General features: G+C 37.2%; 1 protein-coding gene across 1 annotated transcript; it reads left to right on the forward strand.

The window, feature by feature from the left end:
* Positions 1 to 474: 474 nt before the first annotated feature.
* SLU7 (SLU7 splicing factor homolog (S. cerevisiae)) lies at positions 475 to 11,753 on the forward strand. Its single transcript, XM_010023318.1, has 15 exons — positions 475 to 643; positions 1,231 to 1,384; positions 1,677 to 1,757; positions 2,365 to 2,529; positions 3,987 to 4,052; positions 5,555 to 5,602; positions 6,103 to 6,234; positions 6,507 to 6,604; positions 7,984 to 8,051; positions 8,244 to 8,383; positions 9,280 to 9,441; positions 9,873 to 9,977; positions 10,175 to 10,249; positions 10,502 to 10,606; positions 11,574 to 11,753. Exons 1-15 carry the CDS (start codon positions 480 to 482, stop codon positions 11,751 to 11,753), a joined length of 1,743 nt encoding a protein of 580 aa, XP_010021620.1. The 5' UTR covers positions 475 to 479.
* Positions 11,754 to 12,544: the final 791 nt, after the last annotated feature.

The raw sequence follows: 12,544 nt of genomic DNA on the forward strand, positions 1-12,544 counted from the left end.
TCCCGCGGCGCGCGGGCTGGAGGGCCCGGTGGTGCGAGTCCTGCTGCTGTGTGGAGAGCTGCTGCTGTGCGTCCCCGCCGGGCGTACTGCGGATAGAGAACAGGAACGAGAACCTATGGTTCCGTAGAGCGGTTTGGGTTGGAAGGGACCTTAAAGATTGTATAGTGCCAGCCCCCTGCTATGGGCAGGAACATACACAAGACTTGGTAATGTTCCTACAGATCAACAACATAGGAGGTAAGGCAGCTCCACCAGGTGACCCTAAATAACACATTAATCAACATAACAAAGGAGACGTTGCATTCATTAATAGTAAGGAGGTTTTTCCCAAGCACCACTGCTTATTTTTAAATGTATTTTACAGCGTTACTGGTTTCACTCGATGCAAAACCATGTTGAAGAACTGTACTGTCAAAGAATACTGATCTATAAGGCCTTGGGGTTTTTCTCATAACAGGAAAAAAAAGAAAAAAACCAAAATGTCATCAGGGACGGTAATGAACGCTGCTCCGTCAGGAGGATCCAATGATGTGAGCCTGGAGGAACCAAAGAAGATGACCAGAGAAGACTGGAGGAAAAAAAAGGAATTGGAAGAACAGAGGAAACTAGGAAATGCACCTGCTGAGGTGGATGAAGAAGGAAAGTAAGTTTAATCAAAGCTATGGTTATTGTAAAGCTACTGGTTGAAAATGTCTTTTTTCCCCTGTTGTGATTACAGAATAATCATGAGGGTGATACATGATTTCTGCATGAGTCATTGTAGAAATCAATAGTTGAACTCTGTTAATTTGCTTTTAACATTCCTGTCATCCCTAGAAACATAGTTTCCCCACAAAAAGTATAGTTTCAGTGTGGCTAGAAGTTCCATCTCTGTCAATCCTTATCGGCGGTGATTTAAAAGTGCCCAGAACCTGGTACTGGGGAACTTCATGGTGTACTTTATCTGTTCCCTGCCTTTTGCCTTAAGGAGGCTTGTTGCTTCTAAGAGGAATGTTACTGGTTTTGTGCTCAGTAACATTGCACAGAATGAGGTATTTGATTTGGAGTCAGGAATTAAAGGACAGCAACATGAGTCTGTGTTTATCTAGTTAAATTTGCAATGTGTTGTTAACAGCTTAATTATTTTATTATCACTTCTAAAGCACTGAACTTTAATGTGAGAGTTATTTGTTAGGCTGTTCTTGTGGGGTTTTCTCCCTGTGCCATGTATTTATTACACATCTTTTGCAGGGATATCAATCCTCATATTCCCCAGTACATATCCTCAGTACCATGGTACATAGATCCTTCTAAAAGACCTACACTAAAGCATCAGAGACCACAGCCCGAGAAGCAGAAACAGTATAGTTCCTCTGGAGACTGGTACAAACGAGGAGTTAAAGAGGTATGCAAAATATTTTTGTCATAAAATAAAGATTTGGGTTGAGTCCATGAGGATATAACTTCTGGTTACATGTTTTTGAGGGAGGCAGGAGTTGGGAATTCTAATTCATTCAGCAGGCAAGTCTGATTTGATCAAACACAAAGCAGTGTTTGATAATAATCAAAATACATGTTCTGGGCTTGGGTAGATCATGCACACGTTAGTTGTATTGAAAAAATGAATTGGGTGTTGGGAACATGTGTATGAATCTTGCCACAAGTTTGTACAACACTGTCTTTTTTTTGCTCTTCAGCATGCTGTGGCAACTAGATACCGTAAAGGAGCTTGTGAGAACTGTGGTGCATTGACACACAGTAAGAAAGACTGCATGGAGGTAAACTCAACTCTTAGAATCATAGAATCATAGAAATAGAATCATTTCATTGATGTTTTAATGGTTTTGAAAACAGTGTGAATTCTAATCTTAGTGAAAAATAGCCAGCTTTAGATAAAATAGAAATTACTAGTTTTGAAAAAGCTGTTTTGAAACACATTGCAGGTATTGAAAGGTGGCTTGAAAATTTCTAAAGAAATTTGTTACATAGGAAAAATAAAAGGAAAAAATGATATTGTTCAGGGTGTTGTTCATCAATTCTGTTTGTGATCAGTACTGCAATAACAGGTGAAAACGTTTAGCTCTTCATAATCATTTGCTTTAACTCAAGTGCTGTCTTTCTGTTTCATGTCAGCTGGAAGCCATCCCCAGAAACTGTGTTTTAATTTCTCTCTTAACTGGAAAATAGAGTTCAAAATTGATGGGGTTTGGAGTCAGTTGTGCTACTTTAAAATATAGAAATTAATTACTTGCATTTATTTACAGGCTTATAGTGCTGAATTTAACTGGCTCTAGAGAAGCTCAGTTGATACTAATTTTAAATGGGTATCTGAGTAACATATCTTAATGTAATGGACTGATCCAGCCATTGCTTTTTAACTTTCAGAGACCCAGGAAAATTGGAGCAAGATACACAGGCATGAATATCGCACCAGATGAACATGTGCAGCCTCAACTGATGTTTGATTACGATGGAAAGCGAGACCGTTGGAATGGCTATAACCCAGAAGAGCATATGAAGATTGTAGAGGAATATGCCAAGGTTGATTTGGTATGTAGGTGCTATGTTTTACTGAGAAAAAGTTCACTGTTTGGCTTGGCTGGGAGAAGGCATGTTTGTTATGTGCAGTGTTAATATTAGACCTTGTGCTGTATTGATAATGAAAAAGTGAGATGGATACCGTGGTTGATAGCAAGCTTCACTTATACTGAAAGTTGAGATCAGAACTGGCAACCGAGTATGGATCTGTACAATAGATGAAGTGTCTCTCCAGGTTGCTTACCTTTTAATAGGCAAACCTTAGAATTTATTACCCAAGATGCAGATTGAATCACAGACAAGAAAGGAATTCATTATCTGGCAGTATTAGAGCCAATAAATCTCTACCTATTTTGTAACCTTGTTCATGTTATTTTATTCATGAATCCTTTTTGTTACCATGACGGAGCTGTGGACTGTTTGTACACAGCTCCGTGCAGGCTGGCATCTTGTTGCAGATAACTTTCTATCTGTATGCACCAAATGCACGTGAACACTAAGTAACTTCTAAGAAGAGGAAAAAAAAGAGTTCACTACCTTAGCTGGATGTTAGCTACCTGTTCCAAAAGATACTTAGGTGCCTAAGTAACTCACTTCGATGCCTGATCCTCAATATTTTCCTATAGTACAAAGGAAAGCTAGTGCTAAAAGTGATGTAATCAGTGTGCTTAAATGTCTGATGGGAGTGTTTAAAGGTGGAACCAGACTCTTCTCAGTAGTATCTAGTGACAGGACAAGAAGCAGTGGGGACAAATTGAAATAGAAGAAATTCTGTTTAAGGAAAAAATACTCTACTGTAAAGGTGATCAAACAGTGGAACAGCTTGCCCAGGGAGGCTGGGCAGCCTCCATTCTTGGAGGTAATCAAAACCTGCCTAGGCAACCTGTTGCAGGTACGCCTGCTCTGGGCAGGCTTATTGTCCTTGACAGTCTCCAGAGGTACCTCCATTGTGTACCTTCACGTGCTGGACTTTGGTGCTTCTTGCATGAACCATAAATGCTGGACTTCGGTGCTTCTTGCATGAACCATAAATGCAGCATCAGTCACGAAATACCTTAAACAATGAAGTTTCTAACTAGTCCATGAGGACACAATAGTAAAACATGTTTGTTTTTAAACACTATTGAACTAAAATAAGCTCTCTATTTCTTTAAGTAGCATGAATGTATTAATGGTACAACTGCATAAACTCTGGTAAACTTTTATTTAACAGTATAATATAAAGTAGAAAATGGTTAGTGTATATAATTTCCTTTCCTTGACCCTCAAAAAACAGTGTGGTAAAGCACAGGAGACAGCTATAGGCTGAGTTTTTTACAAGCACCAAGACCATTAAAAGCCCCATTTTTTGGTAATAATTAATACACTTTAATGACAGCAGTCAGAACACTTGGTTATGATAAATAAGTATTATTACACACTTGCTGTTAAAAAGAAATATTAAAACAAATGTGTTTCATGATACACAGGCCAAACGTACACTGAAAGCCCAGAAGCTTCAGGAAGAGTTAGCATCAGGGAAGCTGGAGCAAGTGGTAAGTAAACTAATGCCTTATGTATTTTTGTTTAGCCTGAATAAAAATACAGCAGGTTACTTCTGCTTTCTGATGCTTTTCCTCTCAATACAGGGTTTGCTATTGGGGTTTTTTATGCCCTTCGGTAATTTAAAGACTTCCCTAGCACCAGCATATCTTCTGTGTCACATTCAAGAATTTGAAGCATCTTCTTTCACATGAAAGTTGTTTGTTTTCCCCCTATGGGTAAAAATTCTGTATGATTGTTATTCTTGCTGAAATTCATGACATTGAATTTCGGGTTAAAAAAACTTGTTTTACATGTAATTTTATTCATATATTGAAAGGTTACACCTGACTAACGTTGAGGTAATGACCATTACGTGACTGTGGATTGTTTTAGTAATGCTGGTATACATTAGAATAGGAAGGTGTTTCCTTTATCTTAAACCAGTTTCTTCTTCAGTCTTTGCTATGACTATTTTCAGTGTCATTTCCTGTAGCTTCTGTTAACTTCTACAAGCTCCACTTAGATAAGGCAATGCTTTTGATAGTCTTTGATATAAAATTCTAATTTTAAACATAATTTCTGATAATATTCTAAGTTTATAAAATGGGGAGAAATTAGAGACTGCTACTGGTCAGAAGTAGGGTTTTTTAATTAATATTGTAAGAAAGAAAACAAGCAACAGAAAGACTACATACAATTGGGCCTGCATTTTCCAGATGTTGTCACCTCACATGTTGTCACTAGATGGCAGAGTGAACTTAATCTCCGACCCAGCACAAAGTAACAGCGTTCTGACCTTCCCCATAGAAAAATATTCTTTCTCTTTTTGGTGCCTGTTTTACCACAAGGCAAACATTGTTGGCTTCCATTTTCCTTACAAAATGAAGCTGTGAGAAGGGAAGTGTGTTTGAAACGCAAGAACTCTCTCTGATGGAGAGGACCAAGACTGTTTTGCATAGCCAGTTTGCTGGTCAGTCTTCCAGGACTCCCACTTATTTCCACATTTAATGCTACAAGTATTCTCAAGTTAGAGGCTAAGCACATTGAAAAATAAAGTCTGGCTCTGTTTCTCCAGATTAAATCATGGCTTCTGAATTCCTGTCAATCCTCACTAAACACTTGCAAATATATTTCTTAATTACTTTTGGTTTTAAGCTTTCAGAATCCTGGTTATATTTGCATGATATGAAATATTCTAGTGTAAACCATTAGTGTTCAAATGCATAGCAAGCTTTAACAAATAGTGACAGTTCTAGAATTTGCTGTTCTTGCAAAGCCTTGGAAAATTAGTTTGGAAAACAGTGAAAAGGTCTCCAACATGTGTCTGTAATAGAGACACTTATAAGCTCTTTCCTAGAACATTATGTTGCAGTCTTTGTGTGTTTTGTGCCACGTGTAAATTGTATTTTGCATCCAGCATCAAGCTCTGCTTTGATTGCTCTTTATATCCCTGCCATCTTTCCTCTCTCCACTATCTTGTCTTCTTTGCTGATGTGCTGTTTGTTTGCTGCAGAACTCCCCAAGACACCAGTGGGGAGAAGAGGAACCAAATTCACAGACAGTAAGATGACTACCCACTGCATCACACCATGGGCAGAAAAAAGGACCTGTAGTTAGTGGAACAGTGAAACAAGGGTGGCATAAGGGTTTGAATGTTGGGTTCATGCCACTGGCTGCCTGTTCTTTCCAGCAGAGGTCGTTGGGTTTCATAGAAGGGGTTTTGGTTTTAATTCCTGTGTGTTGTCAAACCTTGGAGATGCATGCAAATAACTAGTTCTTAAGTGGCATAGTTTGTCGAAGATAACTGTTTCCTTAATATAATCACAGTTCTGGTTTTGTAAGTGTTTCCATGTAAGGAAGTGGAAATCCTTTAACAAGAGTATTTCTGAGCACTGTTGAATGCTAGGTTAGCATGATAGCACACTTAAGCCCAGTTAAATGATGCTAGTTTTTAACTATAAGGATTGCAGAATTTTTAATGAAACCACTAAAATCAGATTCTCATACTTGTCACTAGTGTGAATGTGCCGTTTTATTTAGAAGTTTCCCATCTCTCCTCAGGAAAGAGATCATAACAGTGAAGATGAAGATGAAGATAAATACGCAGATGACATTGATATGCCTGGGCAGAACTTTGACTCAAAAAGACGTATCACAGTTAGAAATCTACGTATTCGGGAAGATATTGCTAAAGTAAGTGAAGAGTTCTTTACAGATGTTCTTTGGTATTCATGAGAGTTAATTTCTAAAAAATTGTATGCTCAAATGTTAATGAGTTTACATATGGGGCATGGAGATTCAGGTCTATTTTCAATTCTATTCTTGCTCACGTTATGACTTTGTCAAGGTTATCCTTCTACACAGCTGCAACTTTTTAAAATGTCTAAGCTGGGGAATACAGGAGTATCTTCAGTTCTTTTAAAATCATAAATATTAAATACCTTGTATGTTGTTTTCTTTCCTAGTACTTGAGGAATCTAGATCCAAACTCTGCTTACTATGATCCCAAAACAAGAGCAATGAGGGAAAACCCATATGCCAATACAGGGAAGAATCCAGATGAGTAAGTTAAAACAGGATCATGCTTCTGTATCCAACAAAACTGTTAAAAATAGGATTAATAGTTTTGTATTTTCTTTTATCTGTATGTCCTTTTCCTAATGAATCTCTAGTCAGTTACGCATAGAAGTAGTAGTAAATATAGAAAAAAATATTTAGCAGCCCTTTTTGTTTTAGTATGTAAAAGTGGGCTGTTTAGTAATACTGGCCCTTAATGTTCAGGCATATGTGGACCACCATTTAGTTTAATGATCTGTACAAGGATTAGAATACTGCTGTATCTAGAGGTGATACCTGTAAACAATAATGATGTTTATGTAAAGTATTTCAGTAACCAAATCTTAAACTCCATTCCTTGTTTGTTGGAAAGCATTCAGCACTGGAGACTAGCATGGAATATCTGTGGTACCCAAGTAAATGCTTGAATTAGGAGCAAGAGCTCCTCGTATATTAATGGAGTCTGCATAAAAAGGGTTTGAAAGCTTTGGCATTGTTTAGATAGATAATTAAAGAATACCATAGGCTGGCTTTTGGCTGCACATAAGACTGTCTCACTTAAAACCGGAGTCAAGCACTTGAGCTGTGACCCTGCCTTGACCTGTGTAGTGCTGTGGCCTTGCAGAGCAGACAGGCCTGGAGTAGAAACATTTATTCAGAGTACAGTAATTGGGTTAGCTCTCTGCCTGAAACAGAATGGCAGTGACTAAATGCTAGCAAATGATTCTCTTTCCACCTCTCCTTGCCCCCAGCTAGAATCATGCCAGCCAGCAATTTTTTTAGATGCTGATGCTTTCACTTCTCTCCAGAATCATAATTTGACCTTTGTTAAATCTGTGTTTCCGCCACAGACTGAATTTTTCAGAGTGGCTTTGGGAAGGTGAAAAGAATAGAAATTGGATTGTTAACATTATTTGATTTTAAACCTGTTTTATACAGTCATTGAATCTCTTCAAGGGGTGCAAAGGTAACTGAGAATGGGAGAGCCATACACTAGGTCTGGGTGGGAGGAGAGATTCACAAATCCAAAAGTGAGAATCACTGTGCTAGAATATCATATACCATTTATGCATATTTGTTGTGCAGTTAGATCCAAGTTTGACTTACAGTGCTTGGTATCCCAGACACAGCTCCAGGTCTCTGTCATAAGATGATTCCATGTAAACGTAGGCATCAAGTATTCTGAGTTGCTATCTAACACTTGCATGACTATGGGGAGCCTAGACTTGCTTTTCACACGTTGAGTTGATGCTCCTTCCTCTCCCTCTGTTCTTAACTCTCAGGTCACAAAGGAGAATTTTTACTTTCCTGTTGGTGTTCTGTGATTGTATTTAAAAGGAAATCATGTTACTTGAATGCTAAGAATCCTATTGTTCTTTTCTGCAGAGTTGGTTACGCAGGTGATAACTTTGTTCGCTACACTGGAGATACCATTTCAATGGCACAGACTCAGTGTAAGTGGATTTTGAGGTTTTCCTAAGGAAATTGATTTAGAAGACTTAAGTTAATACTTCTTTCTTGCAAAAGAGAAATAAATCTTTTTAGATTGAGGCTTTCTTTCAAATTACTATAGAATTAAAAATGACAATTTGAATGCACATGTCAGTTTTAGAATAAATATTAAGTGAAACCTCTTGTGTACACAGTGTTTGCTTGGGAGGCTTATGACAAAGGCTCTGAAGTTCATCTTCAAGCAGACCCTACAAAATTAGAGCTACTTTATAAATCCTTCAAAGTGAAAAAGGAAGATTTCAAGGCACAGCAGAAAGAAAGCATCCTAGAAAAGGTAACAGACATTTGATTCTATTTAATAAGAACTTTGTTGAGTTTGAAGCCTGGGTCTTGGGGAACAAATAAAATTGGTAATGCTGTGTGAAACTGCATCAGCTGTTCTCTGCAGCTTAGATCCATAAAAGAGATTTTTGTATCTAAACACACTATCTTATCAATTAAATTAATTTTATTATTTAATATAGGAACCTTTGAAGATCTGCTCATATTTCTTTGGATTACTGGGAGCTCTTCCATTAACTGTTAGAATTTCTCCAGTCAAAAATCTGACAGCAGTATGTAGGAGGAGTGGGAATTTGGATTTTTGTATTTTTTTAAAATAATACAAGTGGTTGAAAATTTTTTTCAGATTAAAAGTGGTATCTTTTGTAAAATACCCAAGTTACTGTCTCCTAGGATTATTTTTAACCATTCTTTTTCTCTTAAATGGAAAAAGCAGAATTTTCAGTCTAGAATTTTCAGTGCAGTCTTCTAGACAAATGTTTGGGTTTTATTTTGCAGTTGGCTTCTTGGACAGCTGGCAACTAAATAATCCATTTAGATTCTAACCTTGTCAGGAGTGCGACAGAAAGTACTGCTTTGGTTATACCAGAGCCTTCTGGTTTGGTCTGAAAAGTTTTCCTGCTTTGTGTGAGGAGTATCACTGTTGTAATCCTCCAGGCAAAACAAACAAAACCAAACCAAAACACAAAAAACCTATCACAATGGCCATAGGAGGAGATGTATTTCACTCTTAACTATTCCCTAAAGATTAAATTGTCTCAATCCACTTTATTTGTGTCACCTTCACTACCTTCTGAAAGAGACACAGTTTTGAAATGTAATGTTTAATTACATAAAAGGTGGGGTTTTTTTCCCAACTGTTGTATGTCATTTCTCTTTGCATTTCAGTATGGAGGACAAGAACATCTAGATGCCCCACCAGCTGAACTGCTGTTAGCTCAAACAGAAGATTACGTGGAGTACTCTAGGCATGGAACAGTCATCAAAGGACAAGAGAAAGCTGTTGCTTGCTCTAAATATGAAGAGGATGTAAAGATCAACAACCATACGGTAAGCCTTATGTTAAGATTGTAAAAAACATTAGATTCCCTCCCATTGGAAGGGTATGAGGTATGGTAGGATATAGTACAATATAATTAATACAGCAAGTAAATTTCCTGTGTCTCAAATTTGACACTCCCCTTTTCTGCCAAGGAGGAATTTCAAATCGTCATGGTTGCAATGTGAATTTGAGTTGTTACAGTGGCAATATTAAGCTAAAGGGAAAGTTACTATATTTCCCTTTGACTTTGAATATGAGTTGACCATATCCTGTTGCTTTTCTCTTTTCTGAAACTGTACCCGTAAGGCTAATGCAAAATCACAAACTTTCTCATAACTTTCCCTTCTGGATTGTTCAAATAATTTACTTACCAGGATATAACCTCGCAGCTTGCTTCTTGTGGGAGTATCACTACGGATGTATGTGCCTTCTCTTGCAGTGCATTTGGGGTTCATACTGGAAAGAAGGCAAGTGGGGTTACAAGTGCTGCCACTCATTTGTCAAGTACTCATACTGTACAGGAGAAGCTGGGAAAGAAATTGCTGTAAGTATTGTCTTAGTGACTTGGTAAGAGCTAAAGACCATTAATTTTCCTATCTAATTTTTAAACTGTTTTGCTTCTTTGGGTGGTTGGGGTATTTTGAGTTTGTGGGGTTTTTTGTTTGGTTTAGGGGGTTTTATTTGTTCTTTCCCTTTCAAGTGTTTAGTAAATGGGTATCCTTTCTCTTGTCTGTTGTATAGAATGCTGAAGCAAGCTTACTAGAAGAACAACCCAGGGAGGAAGAACACATGACAAAACCCAAAACACTGATGGAGGTAGGTTGTTTCCCTTTCTCAGGAAGGCAGATATTTTTTCTCAGCATCATAAGAGATTGAAAGCTATGTATAACTACAAAATTGCACAAGCCATAATGAGTCTGAAAATCATTAGACTGCATTATTAAATCATTAACATCTCTATTACTGCTATTTTAGAGCTTAGTTTTCAGTGGACCCTTGGGATTTAATGGCTTCAACATTACTGTTTTCAAGTTGAATCCTAACAGTAAGTGGTTTTCCACTTTACAGATCCACCAAGAGAAGCAGAAAGAGAAGAAAAAGAAGAAGCACAAGAAGAGCTCAAATTCAGATAGTGAGGGTGAAGAGAAAAAGAAGCAAGAAAAGCTTAAAAAGGTGCACTATATTCTTCAGTGGGTTTCTGGCAGAAAGAACTTGGAAAATGTCAGTTTTACAAAGCCTGTAATGCAGTTCCTGTGGTGTTCTGTGGGATGTTCTTTAATGCTAATTTTGAGCTAAAGCAAATTTAAAATGCTGTTAGATGTTCTAAAGTATATTCCCTATTTCTTGGGCAAGCACGCAATAGATGTTTGGTTTTGGAAGACTTAGTGTAGATGATTTAGAACACTTCCTGTCCAGGCACCACAGCTGTAGATCTATAAAAGACATTTCAGAACACAATAATTTGTGTCTAGAAGGAACATGGAGAGATCAAAGGCACTGTCAAAGCTTAGCTTAGCACTTCTTATCCCAGACATGTGCCCAGTCTCACAGCTGATGCAATAAATCCATCCACCAAGCTACAGGCTAATGCTACTGAACAGCTCTTCCACAAGCACAGCCTCTGGATATTCAGAGTGTGAAATGATGTAACTGTGTGAAACTATGGTTAATAAAAGCGTTGTACAAATGCAGTTTCTTTTCAATAGCTAGAAGGAACAACAGTAATACTTTGAGGAGTAGAATAACATGTATTTCAAAAAGCATTTAAAAATACCCCCCCAAAAAAGATACACATACCCAAACCCCTAAGATCACATGCTTGCTTATCTGCTTTTGCTGGTCATGATTACATTTTAGATAGAGCTGAGTTTCTTACTTGATTTTGGCAGTTGGAAAAAAGAGATAAAAGTGTCTTGTTTGTTAAATATCATTTTACCATCATTTTATGTTAAACTTTAAAAAATGAGCATTAAGTGAAGTGTGCTGTAGGTGTACTGGACAGATGTGTATTGCTTATCCCACCATTCTGCCTGCTGCTTCTTCACGATACTGAAATCTAATACAAATTTTCATGGGGTTTTTTTTTTTGGCTTAACTTTCATTGTGATGTTTTGGTTTGGTTTTTTCCTTTTAATTTCAGGCACTAAACGCAGAAGAGGCTCGTCTTCTTCACGTGAAAGAAATCATGCAGATAGATGAGAGGAAGAGACCATATAACAGCATATATGACAGCAGGGAGCCAACAGAAGAGGAAATGGAAGCTTACAGAATGAAACGTCAGAGACCTGATGATCCCATGGCCTCTTTTCTTGGACAGTAGTCACAACAAAAACGATTCCTTTACACACGAACTCTTTTTCATAGTTGTTTACAACTCTATAGAAATTTGTTATGGCAGAGACTTTTTTTTGCACCAAAAAAGTTGGTGAAAACTTCTTTCAATAGACATTAATAGATATACTATAGCAATTAGTTCAATTGACATAGCAATTAGTTCAGGAGACATATTTAAAGTCATGTTATATATGTGTGTATGTATACATATACAGTCACAAATGTATATATACACATATGTATGTGTGTATATAAGATATGACAGCGTAGAAGTATGTCTTTTATTTCTTCATTGGAAAAGATCTGATCCTGTCTGGAATTCTAGGTTTATTTGGCCAACCAGTATATGCATAAAGTAATGATACATTTGGCAAAACTGCTCAAAAGAAATAATTGTCACTTGATATAGAATAAAAATTGTTGCAAAAATACTACAACACGTAGAGGATTCAACTACTGAGTCGTCTTCTTTATAAGGGGAGTTGCTTGTCACATGGCTTTAAAAGGAGAAATACATTTTATCTTAATCACTTTGTAGTAATTATTTTGGAAATGTAAAAACTGATAAACTTTGTACAGTTTTTTTTTAAATTAATAGGAATATCTTAAATGCTGTCCAGCTTTTTTAATGATAGGACAAGCTGACTGTAGAGCTGTTAAATTCTAATTCTATTTCTGCTGGCGTTAACATACAAATTTCAGTTGCAGCGATCTGAGTTCTTTTGATAACAGTATTCATCTCACCCTTATAACTTCCAGAATCCTGTTGCTTGATGT

The sequence above is a fragment of the Nestor notabilis genome, unplaced genomic scaffold (genome assembly GCF_000696875.1).
Source record: "Nestor notabilis isolate BGI_N333 unplaced genomic scaffold, ASM69687v1 scaffold23891, whole genome shotgun sequence".
Taxonomy (NCBI): domain Eukaryota; kingdom Metazoa; phylum Chordata; class Aves; order Psittaciformes; family Psittacidae; genus Nestor; species Nestor notabilis.

Excerpts from the sequence above, each read along its gene's own strand:
- SLU7 (XM_010023318.1), top strand. The coding sequence starts at position 480 with ATGTCATCAGGGACGGTAATGAACGCTGCTCCGTCAGGAGGATCCAAT. Across the intron at positions 1,758-2,364 it reads GTAAGAAAGACTGCATGGAG|AGACCCAGGAAAATTGGAGC; the intron begins GTAAACTCAACT and ends TTTAACTTTCAG. Across the intron at positions 8,384-9,279 it reads AAGAAAGCATCCTAGAAAAG|TATGGAGGACAAGAACATCT; the intron begins GTAACAGACATT and ends TTTGCATTTCAG.